Below are 19,668 nucleotides of genomic sequence, written 5' to 3'. Positions count from 1 at the left end.
TCTGTAGCAACAGGAACGGGTCTCTGACAAAGCCCATCACCTCTGTGGGAAGAGCAAGTCCGTCCAATCAACCAGCAAAGTTCTCTTTCAACCTCTCAATGAAGTCTGTCATCACAACTGTGATCTGTGCTGGGGATGAGATATGTTTGCGGAGCGTCGGAAAATGCATTCTGCCTGTGCTCAAGTCAGTTGCGAAGAAGTCCAATTTCACTTGGAATGCGCGCATCTGTTCCAGATGATCAGTGACAGTTTTGTCTCTGCCTTGTAGTCCCTCATTTAGGTCATTCAGGTGTTTGAATATGTCGCTCAGAAAGCAGACATCAGCCATGAAGTTGTTGTCCAGAATGCGATTCAGGTGTGTTTCTGCCTTTTTTAACTTCGTGCTGCGGAGGAAAGTTGCGATCTCCTCATTGAGATCACAGCAACGCTCCAGTGCTTTGCCTTTGGACAGCCACCTGACGTCATTGTGCAAAAGAAGGTCGCAGTGCTCAGCAGACATGTTTGACAGTAGCTTGCGGAATAAGCGATGATGGAGGCTTGATGTGGAGTGAATGAAATTAATTGTGGCCATCACGCTGTCTATTGTCGTTTTAAGCTCACCGCTTAGTTTTGCGCACAGCACCATTTGATGCAGAATGCAGTGCAAGGACATCATCTGAGGTGCAACAGTGGACCAACGTGCTGCCAGACCATTCACTTTTCCAGCCATGGATGGAGCCCCATCCGTAACAAGCATTCACACACGCTCCATATCCAGACCATTGTCTTTAAAAAATGCTGAAATTTTCCCAAAGACTATCTTGCCAGTTGTGTGTCCCTCTAATGGCAATAAGCCCAGCAATTCCTCTCGGAAACATTTGCCGTCAAAAACACGTACATATATGCACAGCTGTGCAGTGTCAGTCTTGTCTGTGGACTCATAAACTGCTATAGACATGACATCAGCTTTCTTCAGTTCTTCTAACAGTGTTTCAAACATATTTGTAGCTAGAATTTCAATCCTGCGAATATTTGAAGTGTCTGACAGGGGTACGTTTTTAATTGCAGATGTCACACTTGTTTTAATTTTTTCATCATTCATTACCTCATGCAGTCTTTTATGGTTTCTGAGTCTGTGAATGGTCTTTTTTTCTTTGCCAGGATCCAGGACACACGGAGGGATGCTGCTGTAGCTCTCTCTTGGGCTGTGCATGACCGCACCATCGTAGTACAGCTCCGGTTGTAAGAAGCAATCAAACTTTGCACTTTTGCAGCCCTCTCCTGTGATCCCTCGGGAAAATTTGTTTGGAAAGTCCGGCGTTTCTCAAAGTGGTGCCTCCGAACATTATAATCTTTAAACATTGCAACGCACTCATTGCAAAGTAAACACATCGGTTTGGCGCTTGCATTTGGCGGCAAAATAAACAGGTATTTGTCAGTCCAGGCAGGGTTAAACCGACGGGTTTCATTTTCAATTTTGCGTTTCAGGGTCAAGAAAGACATGTTTTACAGGTTGTATTATGTGGCTACTACTTCTAACGCTAGCATTAGTAGACACGTTTTCACAACAACGCACTGCATTCTGGGTTGAGTGTTGCTAGGCTACTTACAGTGTTGCATTCACGATATGAAGTACTGTAGGAATTTCTGTAAAAATATCTGTAGGCTCGCCGAACACGTTTTTCCCGCTTTTTTTTTTGTCTTCTCTGGTTGGGCCACTGGCCGGGCCCCTTGGGGATTGCTTCTGGGCCACATGTGTCCCGCGGGCCGCTATTTAAGTAGGCCTGCCATAAGGGGAGCAGGACATTCCTTAAACTCCAACAGTCAGAGACAATGTACCTGAAAGTGCAGTGACATAACAAAAATTTCACGTTTGGTTTCAATCATACACACACCCTTAAACCCTGAGTTTCCACCTGATCCCACCCTCGTGATGTCAGAGAGAGGTCGTTTTCGTTTTTTGCCTCTACTCTACCCGAGGTTTAAATAGTGACACCAAGTAAACAAGTGTCACATTCTTACATGGCATCCCGTTAAGAAACACCAGCAGTGCCACACCTGATTAAAACCTACACAGGATCTTTACATCAAGGAACTGCACACAACATTTCGCTTCTAAACAAATTTCACCCATCTCTGGAAGTTAAGACAACAAGAAGATCTACAGGTAAGATTTTTAATACATTGAATATGCGTAAATGACCTAAAGAGGATTTCTTCATGATTTGGATTCAGAGTTTCCATAGATATATCATTGAAGGTTTACCATTTACTGTGTTGGAAAAATAATTATTGTAAGTTTTTTTTTTTTTTGCAGTTTTTGAAAGCAAATTGTTTCATAAAAGACAAATAGTTGGTGTGAATTCATATGTTTTTCACTTAAAAAAAAAAAAATCACATTTTCATTATAACAAAATCAGGGTTGTTTCTTTAAATCGGAATCATCTCAACATCAAGTTAATAACTTAGGAAAAATGTAATTTCTTTAGAAAAATGTAAACCCTGTATTGTGACAAAAGTTTCAAATTAAAAGCATTCATGAATAAAAACGCATGTTCTGTGTTCATATTTATCATTCTTTAATTACAGGTTGAAATGTTGATTTCTTTCCCTATAATTAATACTCAACTTTATGATCTTTTAAAGAGTATCTTTCATTCCCGATTTCTCAGTTGATTATTTTCCTTTAGTTAGTACAGTTAAAAAAACAAAACAATTGTAATCATTTAAAATTTTACTAAGCTTTCCTTCAGTCACATCTTCAATTTGATAAAGATCGCCATCGGTGTTCAGTTAATTAGTTGACAAACTCGCCTCTCTGCCTTGTGTCTGATCACCTGCAGAGCCTGATACATGCCCTGCAGGTGATCAGAGAGAGAGAGAGAGAGAGAGACGCCTTCTCCTGTTAGTGCACCGATTGGGGTGCGACGTAAAATTTGACCCCTGTCCCATACCACTGCTTTTTTTAATGAACAAGTCTCTTCAACACAGGTTTAAACTGTCGTGATAAGAGAACATCGAGTGACATTTTTTCAAAACAGGAGGTTGCGTTATTTGGCTGTCTCTTAAGAAACGTTCATAGACATGTGGTGCAGATGTCTGATGTCAAAAGATCAGACTCATACAAGTACAGAGAAATGCTAGGAACTCTGTGTGTGTGTGTGTGTGTGTGTGTGTGTGTGTGCAGATAAAAAGAACTGAGAGGTAGTAAAGTGAGCAGATTAAAGTCTTTGTGCCACGTAGTTTGGGAACATCCCATTATTAATCTATGAACTAGCCTAATATCAGTTGTATTGTATTTCAATGTTTGTTCACGCTGATGAACCACTCCCTGGGTGCAACCTCCATCGCCACATGTACAGGTTCATTCTGTGGGAAACACTGACCAACTATAATAAACAGAGGGGGAAAAAAGACACCCACTCATTTCAGAGGATAAAACAGCCAATGTTTGACAAATTTCTTAATCAGCAAAAAAAAAAAAAAAAAATACTGATGAATTGGTTGCTGTTTATTTACTGTAACTATAATACTCAATTGATACCTTAATATGAAGGCTATACATTAATGGTTCATAATTATGTGAAAAAAAGGTTTTGGTATGGTTTAAAAAATACTATATTACACATTAAAGCCTATAAAAGTTAAAATCTTGCCTCCCAACAAGTTTGTAAAAGATTTCTGAATACAGTCACTGATGGATTATGGTCACTGAGTTTGGTTGTGTAAAGCACATTTATATTTTGCTCATTGGTATTGTAGAACATGAACTTCTAGACCTGCTACCGCATGGATTCAACATCACGTGTCCAACTTTATTACTGAACTAATTTCAGCCCTTTCTGCTCTAGGTATGGACGGCAGACTCTTCTTTACTGTCCTGTTTGTGACGCTTTTCTGGATATCTGTTGGCACCTTTGCCCAATCATCAACAGCAGCAGCAGGCACAACAATAGCGGCATCCATGACAAAAGGAAACGGCATGACAAACGCACCAGGTGCAACAACAATGGCGCCATCCATGACAACAGGAAACGGCATGACAAACGCACCAGGTGCAACAACAACGGCGCCATCCATGACAACAGGAAACGGCATGACAAACACACGAGGTGCAACAACAACGGCGCCATTCATGACAAAAGGAAACGACATGACAAACGCACCAGGTGCAACAACAACGGGGCCATCCATGACAACAGGAAACGACATGACAAACGCACCAGGTGCAACAACAACGGCGCCATCCATGACAACAGGAAACGGCATGACAAACGCACCAGGTGCAACAACAACGGCGCCATCCATGACAACAGGAAACGGCATGACAAACGCACGAGGTGCAACAACAACGGCGCCATCCATGACAACAGGAAACGGCATGACAAACGCACCAGGTGCAACAACAACGGCGCCATCCATGACAACAGGAAACGGCATGACAAACGCACCAGGTGCAACAACAACGGCGCCATCCATGACAACAGGAAACGGCATGACAAACGCACCAGGTGCAACAACAACGGGGCCATCCATGACAACAGGAAACGGCATGACAAACGCACCAGGTGCAACAACAATGGCGCCATCCATGACAACAGGAAACGGCATGACAAATTCACCAGGTGCAACAAAGGCGGCATCTATGACAACAGGAAACGGCATGACAAACGCACCAGGTGCAACAAAGGCAACATCTATGACAACAGTAAACGGCATGACAAACGCACCAGGTGCAACAACAATGGCGCCATCAATGACAACAGGAAACGACATGACAAGCGCAATAGGTGCAACAACAATGGCGCCATCCATGACAACAGGAAACGGCATTACAAATGCACCAGGTGCAACAACAAAGGCGCCATCCAAGACAACAGGAAACGGCATGACAAACGCACCAGGTGCAACAACAAAGGCGCCATCCAAGACAACAGGAAACGGCATGACAAACGCACCAGGTGCAACAACAATGGGGCCATCCATGACAACAGGAAACGACATGACAAACGCACCAGGTGAACCAAAGGCGGCATCTATGACAACAGGAAACGGCATGACAAACGCACCAGGTGCAACAACAATGGCGCCATCCATGACAACAGGAAACGACATGACAAACGCACCAGGTGAAACAATGGCGGCATCTATGACAACAGGAAACGGCATGACAAACGCACCAGTTGCAACAACAAAGGCGCCATCCATGACAACAGGAAACGGCATGACAAACGCACCAGGTGCAACAACAATGGGGCCATCCATGACAACAGGAAACGACATGACAAACGCACCAGGTGAAACAATGGCGGCATCTATGACAACAGGAAACGGCATGACAAACGCACCAGGTGCAACAACAATGGCGCCATCCATGACAACAGGAAACGGCATGACAAACGCACCAGGTGCAACAAAGGCGACATCTATGACAACAGGAAATGGCATGACAAACACACCAGGTGCAACAACAATGGCGCCATCAATGACAACAGGAAACGGCATGACAAGCGCAATAGGTGGAACAACAACGGCGCCATCCATGACAACAGGAAACGTCATGACAAATGCACCAGGTGCAACAACGGTGCCATCCATGACAACAGAAAACGGCATGACAAGCGCAATAGGTGCAACAACAACGGCGCCATCCATGACAACAGGAAGCGGCATGACAAACACACCAGGTGCAACAACGGCACAATCCATGACAACTGGAAACGGCATGACAAACACACCAGGTGCAACAACAATGGCGCCATCCATGACAACAGGAAACGACATGACAAATTCATCAGGTGCAACAAAGGAGGCATCTATGACAACAGGAAACGGCATGACAAACGCACTAGGTGCAATAAAGGCGGCATCTATGACAACAGGAAATGGCATGACAAACGCACCAGGTGCAATAACAATGGCGCCATCACTCACAACAGGAAACAGCATGACAAGCGCAATAGGTGCAACAACAACGGCGCCATCCATGACAACAGGAAGCGGCATGACAAACGCACCAGGAGCAACCATGGTGCCATCTATGACAACAGGAAACGGCATGACAAACGCACCAGGTGTAACAACAATGGGGCCATCCATGACAACAGGAAACGACATGACAAACGCACCAGGTGCAGCAACAACGGCGCCATCCATGACAACAGGAAACGGCATGACAAGCGCAATAGGTGCAACAACAACAATGGCGCCATCCATGACAACAGGAAGCGGCATGACAAACGCAACAGGTGCAACAACAATGGCACCATCCATGACAACAGGAAACGGCATGACAAACGCACCAGGTGCAACAAAGGCGGCATCTATGACAACAGGAAACGGCATGACAAACGCACCAGGTGCAACAAAGGCGGCATCTATAACGACAGGAAACGGCATGACAAACGCACCAGGTGCAACAACAATGGCGCCATCAATGACAACAGGAAACGGCATGACAAACGCACCAGGTGCAACAACGGCGCAATCCATGACAACTGGAAACGGCATGACAAACACACCAGGTGCAACAACAATGGCGCCATCCATGACAACAGGAAACGGCATGACAAACGCACCAGGTGCAACAAAGGCAACATTTATGACAACAGGAAATGGCATGACAAACTCACCAGGTGCAACAACAATGGGGCCATCCATGACAACAGGAAACGACATGACAAACGCACCAGGTGCAACAAAGGCGCCATCCATGACAACAGGAAACGGCATGACAAACGCATCAGGTGTAACAACTATGGGGCCATCCATGACAACAGGAAGTGACATGACAAACGCACCAGGTGCAACAACAATGGCGCCATCCATGACAACACGAAATGGCATGACAAATTCACCAGGTACAACAAAGGCAGCATCTATGACAACAGGAAACGGCATGACAAACGCATCAGGTGCAACAACAATGCCGCCATCAATGACAACAGGAAACGGCATGACAAGCGCACCAGGTGCAACAACAATGGCTCCATCCATGACAACAGGAAACGACATGACAAACGCACCAGATGCAACAACAATGGGGCCATCCATGACAACAAGAAACGACATGACAAACGCACCAGGTGCAACAACAATGGCGCCATCCATGACAACAGGAAACGGCATGACAAACGCACCAGGTGCAACAAAGGCGACATCTATGACAACAGGAAACGGCATGACAAACACACCAGGTGCAACAACAATGGCGCCATCCATGACAACAGGAAACGGCATGACAAACGCACCAGTTGCAACAACAATGGCGCCATCCATGACAACAGGAAACGGCATGACAAACGCACCAGGTGCAACAACAATGGCGCCATCCATGACAGCAGTAGCAGCCCAACTAACACCCAACAATAACGTGTCAACGCTTGCAGTGAGTGATACAAAAAGTAAAATAGAACAGAGTTGAACCAAGAGAAGCTGCTTTTATTGATTGTGTTGACCTTCGATTTTTAATTACCCAAATGTTTCTTGTCTTTTTTGCAGACATCTTTCAACAGAAGTGGCTGTGGAAGTGAAAAACTCTGTGCGGCCGAGCCCTCTACGTGCGACCCCTCCGCTACAGGATCATGTTTCTTTCTCAGTGTGCAGAGGAACAGTGGTCAAAACTTTGATCTTGAGCTCTCAGGAGAGTCATCAGGCTATGTTGCAGCAGTCCTGTCGCCTGACACCTCACTGGTGAGTCAAGTGCAGTAATTCACTCATACTTTAGTCTAAATTCAAGTGTAAAGGCCTTTGCACATCATGTCTGATATTTTCCTCTTAAATTAAATGTGGTGCCTATGGAAGCCCATTTCCGCCAGTTAAAAAAATAAAAATGAAAATAATAAAGTCATATTTATGAGATAATAAAGTCATATGACTTTAATATATATATTACTCATAATTTCATTTTTATTTTTTTAACTGGTGGAAATGGGCTTCCATAGGTGCCAGTATAGCTAACAGGATATCACTGGACCCAGTGTTCTCTTTTTTCAAGGAGTGAAAGAACCAGACAATCATCTTCATTGCCCGATGACTGATGCAAAATGTCTCAATTCATTTAACGATAAACACATCGGACTCAGTTTACAAGGTTTCTGTGCGTAGCATTTTTTTAATCAGATAACGGATCCAAAAAAGAAAAAGCAAACCCGAAACAAATGCTCACTGTGCAAATACCTTAAACCAGTTTGTTTAGAGTCATTTTTATGAACACATTGTATTGACCATTCCTGTTTGTTTTTTCTACAGGGGGGAAACGACACAACCTATGTTTGTGCAAATAACAACGGTAATGTAAAATTCTTCGGCGCCAACCTCAACAACGGCCAGCTTACAGAGAGTCCGGTCAGTTTTATTTTTATTAAGACTAAGCAAGACAAAAAAAATTGTTCAGTGTATGATGTAATTTTTGGCATTGATCTCTTAAGCAAAAGTTCTTTAAAGGCTTTATATGCGATTTTTCACACTTAAATGTAATAGAAATCAAGTATATCCTCTGAAAATAACTCTGTGAGTCATGACTGTTTACAATGGGTGTAACACCCGAGTCCCACTTCTCTTGATTTTTTCCGAGTTCTATCTTCAGTTTGTTTATATCGCCGCGACGGCCTGCCAGCCGGCCAGCTCATCCCCTCGCGTATAAAAGTTGTTTAATTGAGGGACTAGAGAAAAGAAGAATAACATATTGTACTCACTGCTTAACTGTGTTTCTAGATCACACTCATTTCGGTTAATTGCAGTGTGAAGATACAAGCATAATAAAGATTGCTAGTATTAGCATGCTAACACAACAATGCACCGCAAGTTGTTTTGGTTTCATGCTGGTGCTCAAAGGCGACATCGACTGGATATAAGAATCGCATATAAAGTCTTTAATGTTCTGTAGTTCTAGGTTATAAATCACATCGTTACACTGACTCAATCAAACAGGGTGCACATAAATGTTACGACTTGAATGTGTTTTCTTTCTATGCTCTGTAGGTCAACGCAAACAATGTGAAAGGAAGCATTAATGGAAATATAATCCGGTGCACATTTGATGCCACTGTATCAACCACACAACAAAGAGCATCAACTGTAACACTTGGAATACTCACAGGATCTTTTAACAGCAGTAAGCTAACAAAGCTAACAAAAAATAGATGTCCACACATTTCATATGAACTTTCAACAATCACAAACAGAGTCACAAAGAACGTGACTTTCATGTCGTGGTAACAATGTGATTCATTTGCTTGTGCTTTCAGCTTCTGGTGCTGTTGGATCCGCAAGCACCCAATTGAGGAGCAATCCTGTTGACCTGGGAAATCCCAATGCCACAGTCACAAATGCGAATTCCCCCAACACCACCACCGCTACCATTACCACTGCTAGCCATGCCATTACACTCCAGCAATCACTCACGCAAGGTAAGCATAAGCCATATGGTAACATTCGTAAGAAAGCAAAGTTATCCAAAATATTCCAGGAGTAAGATGTGAACAATGCCTAATCCTGTTTTTCCCCTCTGCTCTTCCATCTTCCTCTATAGCTCTGCTGATCACTGTGAGTGTGCTCTGTCTGGCCGTGCTCTGAGGAAAGCCATGTCAAGACAACAATTACCCACCTAATCATATAAAAAAATGCTACTGCTACATATAAACTGTTAAAAAAAAAGTTGAATGGTGGTCACTCTAAGATGGCCTTCTGACTGCTTTCACATCTTTTAAGGGCTCTAAAACGGGTTCTAAGATTATAGATTGTTTTTGTTTTTTTGTAACGATAGGACTGCTGGATTTATGTCCAATGAGTTATTTACTGCAGAGAAAAATGTTTGAAAAAAACTGCGCCTTTATTCAGGCGGCCATCTGTTTTGAAAAGCTCTCTCTTCCTTGGAAATATCAATTCTGTTTTTACATATTGACCTTCAGAATAGGTAGGTGTACCCTTATTAAGGACCAGAGTTATTTTTGCTTCATCCCATGCTCATCAATGTGTTCTTGTGACACATGCTGTACAAGACAAGAAAAGTATGAATGTTGTTCCTCTTTCACTGATTACGGTAAAAGAACAAACAGCACTTCTGAAATATGTTGATTTTGTTATTATGACTAATATAATATTGTTCTTTTATTTTTGAGATGTGAATGTGTATGCTTGAACAATGGTAATAATGAAGCCATCACTGGCTGATATCTGATTGTGTGTGCGTGTGTGTGTGTGCGTGTGTGTAAATATGAAGAAAATGTACTGCAAATGAGTTGTCGCTCATTTAGAATGCTATGATTGGTGAAACTGACTTTGCACAGTGCATTATATTACAGTTGAGTTTTATTTTTTTACATCATTTTGAAATAAATATGTAATGTCAAAATGTCTGAATCGTCATTTGTTTAATCTGAACTTTTTGTATTTTTGCATTTTTTTTGTTTTGTTTTATTTAACTCTCAAATTAATTTCCATTGGGGGAATATCACGAAATATATTAAACATTGACAAATAATTTTACAGAAGACAGTTAATGCAAATAATCAGAAAAAACATTAAAGTGACTAATAGAGGGGATGAACTTTACCCTATTATTGGTGAAAAATACTGGGGTTAGTGTTGCTTTTTGCTTTTGAGTTTCAGCCCCTTTATGCCTCTATTTGTTTTTTTGTATGACAATATTGTGGCATTATGTAAACTCTTGGAAGTATTCAGCGTTGTTTGTATGGCCCATATGTATGAAGTCAAAAAACGAAGGCTTGTTTTACATTTCATTGTCAAGGAAATGTTAAGCAAATTTGTTTGGAGATGAAATCATTGTTTCATGGAATACTTGAGAATCCAAGTTGGTTAAATAGGCATGGGCTGTTTACCCATCTGGATGTTTTGCCTTTCATGCAAACTTCCTTCCAATTTGCATATTCTTGTTTAACAAGACAAATTATCCAGTAACAGGGTAGTTGGTAATGCTCACGGGTAAACTGGAAATACAGAGGGAGAGGGAACGTCTACAAAGTGACTGATGTGTATCCCTCTTGATCGTTTTTTTATTAAAATTATTTTCACCTTGACTCTTTGCCGGCCTCCGAAGCTATGAATGGGAGTCAGTACATCTGGATCCTAAATGGTGAGTCAGAGTGTTTTAAACTAAGCCCATTATTGGTAAGTTTGTGTTAATTTAAACAGTGCACTTAATTATTATCTTCCACCTAGGCAAGGCAAGTGTATTGATAAAGCACATTTTAACAGCAAGGAAATTCAAAGTGCTTCACACAAGACGTCAAAAAGCATCATGACAGAGGAAAGAAAAGAAACATTAAAATAGAAAATGTAAAAATCACTTAAATACTGTATGTTAAAATAAAATCTGAATCATTAAACTAAAATTAATTGAAATAAATAAAATAAAATAACAAGTGTAAAAGTTACAGTGCAGAGTTTCAATTGGAATCGTTTAATGAAAGGCAGTAAAAGTTTTCAACCTTGATTCAAAGGAGCTAAGAGTTTCAGTTGACCTGCAGGTTTCTGGGAGTTTTTTTCCAGATATAAGGAGCGTAGAAGCTGAACACTGCTTCTCAGTGTTTTTTCTGACTCTGGGGACAGAGAGCAGACCTGTCCCAGACGACCCGAGCGGTCTGGATGGTTCACAGTTAATCAGAAGGTCACTGATGTATTTTTGGCCCTAAACCATTCAGCGCATTATAAACCAGCAGCAGGATTTTAAAGTCGATTCTCTGACAGACTGGGAGCCGGTGTAAAGACCTCCAGAACTGGACTGATGTGATCTTTTTTGTTGGTCTTTTCTAAGTCTAAATCTCTAACTCGGTTGTCGAATCGCCTTACAGGCATTTCCCTCATGATGACATCGGGAGCACTGGCAGGTAAACTTTTTGTCTTTAAACTCATTTCATTGATGTTCAAAATACTGATCCATTTCACTCTACTGTATAGACATCAAGGATTGTGTTTACTGTATCTTTTATGTACATTTTTGGAAAGCTTTGTGCTGAAGACTTAATTATTTGTTGTTTCTTTTGACTGGTGAATATTTGTTTACTCAACTAGGTGTTCTTGTGCAAAATGTGGCTCTGAGTCGAACTGCAGACCAGTCTTCATCGCACCCTGATGGTCCTGCCAGAAATGCTGTTGATGGAAACCGAGACCCAAATTTTGCTAAAGGATCCTGCTCACTTACCCACCAAGAGTCCAATCCCTGGTGGAGGGTGGACCTGCAGAATGTGTACACAGTTACTGCTGTGATGATAACCAACAGAAATGAATTTGAAAACAGGCTGGACGGTGCTGAAATCTGGATTGGAAACTCATTGGAGGACAATGGTGCCAAAAAATCCAGGTGCTTGACGTAGACTTCTATATTACATCCCCCATTGGGACAAGGAAAAGCTTTTGCCTACCTCACTTTGTGTTTTCTTTTCTGATCCTTTTCTCAAATTCAGGTGTGCAATCATCTCCCACATTCCCAAAGGACGCACTTTCTACTTCCCATGTAACTCTACAGAGGGACGCTATGTCACAGTTTTTCTTCCAGGAACAGAGAAGATTCTTAGTCTCTGCGATGTCCAAGTTTTCCCTTTAGATTATGCTGATGGTACGTACATATGATTCTAAGAATATTAAAATCAGTCAGTAACAGACAACATTTTTCTAACTAATGGTAAACCCTATGAGGGAGGCAGCGTGATGGGTCGCTTTGTCAACGTCATTATCCCTGGACCGAAGAAGGCTCTCACTCTGTGTGAAGTGGAGGTGTATGCAGGTACAACTGTCACTGACTTTGCCTTGTTTTTTTTGGTTTGTTTCAAAAATTCCGATAATAGTTCATTCCTCTTGACTTTTCTCACTTTAGTGGAACCTCTCGCAAACGTGGCCCCAAACGGACAAGCAACGCAGTCATCCCTTTACGCGAACAATGTACATGCAGTCAATGTTATAAATGGGGATATGACTGGATTATGTTCACATACTGCAAACCAGTCCTCTCCTTGGTGGAAATTGGACTTGTTAGCTGTGCACAGGGTTCGTGCTGTTACTATCTTCAACAGGCCAGACTGTTGTCCTAAAAGGCTCATTGGGGCAGAGATCCTGATTGGGAACTCTCCGTCAACCGAGGTCACCCAAAACCCCAGGTAAGTCAGACTTATCTCTTAAAGAAATCATTCTTCAGCTTCAGTCTAGCAGCACGATAGAACTATCATTCCTTAAATTCCGCTCAAGCAGCCATTAGAAAGCCTTAGCAGCACCACTGGTGATGGAAATTCTTAGTTTTGTATATAATCTGAGAAATATTTCCATCATCTTCCTCCATTAGATGTGGTACTATCTCATCGGTTGAAGGTACATTAACACACACCTTCCATTGTGGAGACATGGAAGGTCGCTATGTGGTTGTGATCTTACTGGGACAGAAAAGGATTTTGTCACTCTGTGAAGTGGAAGTGTATGCTTCTTTGGCAGGTATGTTGCTTCCCCTTTTTGTCCATAATATAAAAAAAGACCTGATTATTTGAAGACTCAATATGTAGATTCCTCTCAATCAATACAACAATAACAAACGATGACTTCGAGGCTAGCTGGGGATCATTGGAGTTCTCTCTCGCTACCTTCTGATTGTGAAAGCAGTTAACTGAGAGTAAGCTAGCACAGCAGTGAATAAACACACACATAGGTGAACATGGCGGTTCAGCATATTATTTTTTATATCCCGCCTCTGACATGGCATATAGCCAATTCATTGTTTTGGGGTGGCCAATCAAATTTCTAGTGGGGGCCCATGCCACCCCTTTGGACACGCCCCTGGCAAAGAGACAAGATGTGTTCTATCCAAAAAGGGTCGGCCAGATACACAAATTAAAGGTTATTTTCAATGGCTTCAGGGTTCATTGCATCAGACAAAATGTTAGTGTTAGAGCATTTCAGGGACATTTTGGATCCAATCCCGAATTCTGGCTGTCAGTTGTCAGCATTTCATCATTGACTAAAACTTCCCGAGGAAATTAATCATCAAAACAAGCCTGTTTTAAAATGTATTTCAAGTATGTTTTTGGCCAGCAGACACCGCTCCTCCTCCTCCTGCGACTGAGAGCATGCTGTTGAACGGCAGGAATGTGACGGTGGTGGGTGAGCGGCTTTGCTGGTCCGATGCTCTCCTCTACTGCAGACGTCATCACTGGGACCTGCTGAGCATTCTCAGCCGAGAGGAGCAGAGCGAGGTGAAGCAGCTGCTGAGCCGAGGTTCTTTCCCGCTCACAGATCATGTCTGGCTGGGGTTGCGCAGGTACGGCGGTTCATGATAGAGGGGGCGTGGTCAAACACTGTTTTATTTATTTATTTCAAAATAGGGACAGTGCACATTAATGAACATTAACATGTAAATACTGTATACCCGGTTGTAGCCATGGACTTAATTCCACCTGTAGTCCCTTGGCAGGTTGGTGGTACAGGTGGTAGGCTTTGGGATTTGTTTCAAAACAAACCTGGATAAAGTGCTCATTTGCATTTAAAGCTACAGACACTGAAACAGCCTGTTCTGAGAAACTTCACAGGCATGTTTTTTGAGACCTCTGAGACTTATTTAAACTGGTCGGAAAAGGAGGAGAATATGTGACCTTTAAGTTTGCAACAACACAGTCTATTATTCTACGTGCAGAAACGTTTGCATGGAAGAAACCTTTCAACACAAAGATTGGAGGTTAAAAGAGATAGGAAGAAGCACTTTTGACTGAAGTCTATGGTCCTGATGAAGACTCAAATGGCAGATTCCAGCTCTCTCCCTCAACCAAATCAGAGGGCTTAATCCATTTAAATGTTGCTGATGAATTCTATTTACTCAAAAGACACAGGTCTTCCAGTCAAATGTAGCGTGTCCTTTGTTTTTGTGCCATATTTGCATGGACGTGCTTCGATGCATTGAAAACAGCTCTCAGTGAAGCCACACCCTAAAAAATCTTTTTAAAAAATAACCTTAGAAACAAACTGAAATCTATTTGTCGCTAACATAAAATTACAAGCCACAGTTTTCCTTTTTTTTTTTTTTTTCAGCACATTTTCTTGTTAGACCTTCTGAAATGCCAGGATGTGTTGGAGACTGAACAAAGCATAAGGGACCTTAACATGCCAGCACCTTTAATGTGTAAACCTGTTCATTTGATTGGGCAGACAGATAATGGGGGACAGCTGGTTCTGGATGTCCGGTGAAGCCATGGATTTTACCAAATGGCAGTACGATTCTGCCCCCCAACGTGTGAGTCACGCCTGCGGAGCTGTAGCCAGAGGAGACAGCTTCCTGTGGAAAGACAGGCCGTGTGAGGAGCACCTCAACTTTATCTGCCATTCAGGTGAGGGTATCACCTCACACCTTAAATATCTGCACATTCTGTGTTCCAACAGAATATATAAAACGTTCCTGTTTTTGTGCCTCAGGTGGCGAGGATGGAGCACATAGAGTGTATTTCTACAGCAGCCGCCAAGACCCACATACCTAGTACTTTAGGGTTCTATTACAACCTACTGCGCAGTAACAGGCTTAAACTAATTATAGGAGAGATCTTCTCACATTCAGCATATTGAATATATTTTAAATGTTTATAATCAAGTCAAAACTTCACCTTAAGACATGTCAAATAAGTAGGAGAGAATCAAAAATGAGAATAAAATGCTAAATATCAGAGAAGAATTGATCCCAAATGATTTGAGCCTGAACCTGGAAATGAAACTTAACCTTCAACTTTTTCTCAACATTTTAACTTTTTATAATTTGTTATAAAAGAAAATCTTCTCCCTTCTACATTTTTTAATTTCCCCCCCTGGACAAATACAGTTTTTTTTAATTGAATTGCATTTATTTCCCTCATGTCCCTCAGTTTGTTTTTAAGTCAAAGAAAGGCTCTTAAACTCCCTACACCACTTTTAATCTGCTGTTTGAATAACATTTCAGTATACTTTGTCCACAAATCTCAACCGTTTGGATTTGACAAAAGCGCAGCATCATTAATACTCTTCAGAAGCAATGTGTGGGTCACAAACAGTGGACTGTAAATATTAATGGATGAAGTCTGAGTGATGTCAGCCATCTGTTTCTGCCGGCTGGAAATCCTGTCTCAGTCTAACTTTCAGTCAACCTGTTGACAGGTTGAGAGCTGAAGCTGAGGTGGGTTTTAAGCCTCTTGACAAACCGTTAAACCACGCCCACCTGTCAATCATGTCAGCTCCACGCCTAACTATGGATAACACGTCTCGTTTTCAAGATCAAAATGGAGCAGTTATTTAAAAAATAACCCCCTGTACTGTGTGTGCCAGTAATGACAATCCCTAATCAGACCTGTTTCTTTTTTTTATATTTTTTTATTTCTGCTGCAAAAATGGCTTTTTTGCCTGTTGTGTGTATGTGACTTCCTGGAGTCAGCCTCAAGCGGACACTCGAGCACCTGCAGGATTTTGCACTTCAGCATTGGCTTTATTTTTCTGGAGGTTGCCGGTTGGTGGTTCACTGTGATCTCATAAAATCATCCGTCCTTTATAGCTTTTTTTTTACTGTTTCTGCATTTTTCATGTGTTGGACCAAATATAATATCACTCTTTACATTGTTTCCATTTAAACTGAGTTCAGATCCTATTTGAAAACCATTGCAAACTCATTATTTATACTCACTACAATATTTATTATATATATATATATATACATAAATGAATAGACTATACTTAAGTGTGAAATTTGACATCATAATATATACTGTGATAAGTTTAACTTTCACTTCAGCTGGTGTATAATGTGTGAGATGTCTCGTAGTTTAGAAATTCAGATTTGATTTAAGGATATCAATATTCATCACATCACTATAGTTCATTTTGCTTTGAAATAAATAGACGATGTAACAGTTCTGTACATCCTGTTGTTAGCCTTTAGAATAAATCTATTTATACATAAAGTGCTTGTGGGTCTTAAGATGTTAAAATATGAAGGAAGTGTCTTTGGAGGCTGTGTAAGTGAAGCTCTGTTATTTAGCCTGCCGTCGCTAGTGGAGCAGAAGAGGGATCAAATAAAGAATTTATCAACCAGTTCTGGCCTCAGGAGTGTCAGTGATTCTGATTTACCTGCCAACACCTGACACACCCAGAGACAGGGCTGGACGGGGATTTACCTTGTTCTTCTTGTCATACATGTACTGGTTCTTTATGATGTGTGTGGGTGTGTCTGTGTTTGTGTGTGCACTTTTTACAGCATTGTCCCAAGAGAAGAAGAGATTGGGGTTTTTTTTTTTGGAAACATCATTTAAAATCTCAAAAAACAAATTGAAACTGAATTACACAAAGAAGAAAACAACACACTTTAAAACTGCAGTAACTATGTACACATGATGTTTCCAGGGGGCAGGCAAACTGCTTGGGGCCCCAGACCAGTAAGGGGGGCCCCTGAGGGCTAACAAACTTTAAACCAAAGCAGTGGCCCAAAATGTTCAAATTTTGCAATGACAGTAGGAGACCTCCCTAAGGGGCCCCATCTGACAGCACTCACTCTCGTTGCAGTGAAAACCAAAGTTTGTCAATGAAAGTTAAAAAAGGAAGGGGGAAACTAATGAATGACTTCCCAATATGGTGAAAGGGGCGTGACATTTCCGAGAACCGTGCTGAGCAACTGACCAATTACAGCAGAGCCGACAGGCCGACCAATCAGAGCAGACTTGGCCCACGTGGGGTCTTGCAGTGTGGGCACAACAGAGCGTAGCTGACAGACTCAGAGCGGAGAGGGAGCAAGGAGGAGCAGTACATGAAAACAAACACGTTTTTTGAACATTCACGATTGTGAACGTACTTTAGTAGGCACATAAATTAAATATATGAACCCATAAAAGGGCATAAAATGACCTCTTTAAGAGTCCAATGGACGCTTATTTATTCAAACCTTTTACATCAACAAGTTAAGATAACTATGTTTTAAAATTTGAATGCTGAAGCCAAAGGATGCAACAATAAAAGCAACATGTAAAGAGTGTACCTGGAGTTGTGGTCGATGGAGGGCCGGGGTGCTGGAGGTGGCACTGAGGGGATTCTCTATTTCCTGGTCCAGCAGGTCCGGCTTTATCAGCTGCAACACCATCGAGTCAAGATGAGACATGCTCTCCCTGAATGAAGAGACGAATCAGAGAAAAATGGGTGAGGACATCCCTGAGCTCAGAAATGTAACTTCTAACATGTTATTTATGACACAATCTTTTTTCCATTTTCATCTGTAAACAACTATCCACCAGGAAGTTATCCATGTTAAGGAGGGTGTTCAGACTTTTTCCCCTTGGGCACTGACTTATGCAAAAGGTGGCATGACGTATAAACTGTATGTATCACTCCTCTTTTTTCTGCTTTTTTTTCGCTTTCACATCTTTTAAGGGCTCTAAAACAGGTTCTAAGACTTATAGATTGTTTTTTTTTTGTAACTATAGGACTGCTGGATTTATGTCCAATGAGTTATTTAATGCAGAGAAAAATGTTTGAAAAAAGCTTTGCCTTTATTCAGGCGGCCGTCTGTTTTGAAAAGCTCTCTCTCTTCTTTGGAAATAATTGGGGATGCTGACGCTCAGAAAAAAAATCATAGGTGGACACAGGGCCTTAATCTTTGAACGGCTAGAATCTTGCAAAAACAACCATGAATGCTTATCAACCCTGGAAAAAAATGGAAATCAAATGAACCAATACCTTGTTTTCACCAGCAGAGGTCAGCAAATACAAATTTGGGGACCAGGGTCTGATTATTTTTGTTTCCCACATCACTACTGTTGGGAAAGAACCTCATGAGTTGGTGTGACCTCTGTATCAATCTACTTCCTGTGATACCAGTGACACTTTATTCCGACCAGAGTTATTCACTTATTAAGGACCAGAGTTATTTTTGCTTCATCCCATGCTCATCAATGTGTTCTTGTGACACATGCTGTACAAGACAAGAAAAGTATGAACGTTGTTCCTCTTTCACTGATTACGGTAAAAGAACAAACAGCACTTCTGAAATATGTTGATTTTGTTATTATCACGAATATATTATTGTTATTTTATTTTTGAGATGTGTATGTGTATGCTTGAACAATGGTGATAATGAAGCCATATGTGATTGTGTGTGCGTGTGTGTGTGTGCGTGTGTGTGTGTGTGTGTGTGCGTGTGTGTGCATGTGTGTAAATGAAGAAAACATACTGCAAATGAGTTGTCGCTCATTTAGAATGCTAATATTGGTGAAACTGACTTTGCACAGTGCATTATATTACAGTTGAGTTTTATTTTGTACATCATTTTGAAATAAATATGTAATGTCAAAATGTCTGAATCGTCATTTGTTTAATCTGAACTTTTAGCATTATTCTTTTTTTTGTTTTGTTTTATTTAACTCTCAAATTAATTTCCATTGGGGGAATATCGCAAAATGTACAAAATGGCCCTTAACCATGACAAGAAGTCAAAAAACGAAGGCTTGTTTTACATTTCATTGGCAAGGAAATGTTAATACGTATGATACTTAAGAATCCAAGTTGATTAAATAGGCATGGACTGTTTACCCATCTGGATGTTTTGCCTTTCATGCAAACTTCCTTGATTTCCAATTTGCATATTCGTGTGTAACAAGACAAATTATCCAGTAAATAGGGTAGTTGGTAATGCTCACGGGTAAACTGGAAATACAGAGAGAGAGGGAACGTCTACAAAGTGACTGATGTGTA

At 41.3% G+C, this 19,668-nt stretch overlaps 2 protein-coding genes across 2 annotated transcripts; both read left to right on the top strand.

Annotated features, from left to right (window-relative positions):
• Positions 1 to 5,326: 5,326 nt before the first annotated feature.
• On the top strand, positions 5,327 to 10,338 carry LOC114921045 (mucin-19-like). The gene is made up of 6 exons (XM_065950491.1): positions 5,327 to 7,366; positions 7,480 to 7,671; positions 8,230 to 8,325; positions 8,962 to 9,094; positions 9,228 to 9,389; positions 9,512 to 10,338. Exons 1-6 carry the CDS (start codon positions 5,342 to 5,344, stop codon positions 9,553 to 9,555), a joined length of 2,652 nt encoding a protein of 883 aa, XP_065806563.1. The 5' UTR covers positions 5,327 to 5,341; the 3' UTR covers positions 9,556 to 10,338.
• Positions 10,339 to 10,948: 610 nt separating this feature from the next.
• On the top strand, positions 10,949 to 12,550 carry LOC136177434 (fucolectin-like). Its single transcript, XM_065950692.1, has 3 exons — positions 10,949 to 11,074; positions 11,793 to 11,828; positions 12,013 to 12,550. Exons 1-3 carry the CDS (start codon positions 11,041 to 11,043, stop codon positions 12,312 to 12,314), a joined length of 372 nt encoding a protein of 123 aa, XP_065806764.1. The 5' UTR covers positions 10,949 to 11,040; the 3' UTR covers positions 12,315 to 12,550.
• Positions 12,551 to 19,668: the final 7,118 nt, after the last annotated feature.

This window comes from Labrus bergylta, chromosome 22 (assembly GCF_963930695.1).
Source record: "Labrus bergylta chromosome 22, fLabBer1.1, whole genome shotgun sequence".
NCBI classification, from domain to species: Eukaryota; Metazoa; Chordata; class Actinopteri; order Labriformes; family Labridae; genus Labrus; species Labrus bergylta.
Note: the sequence above shows the minus strand (reverse complement) of the source record. Positions and strands in the feature narration are given on the sequence as shown.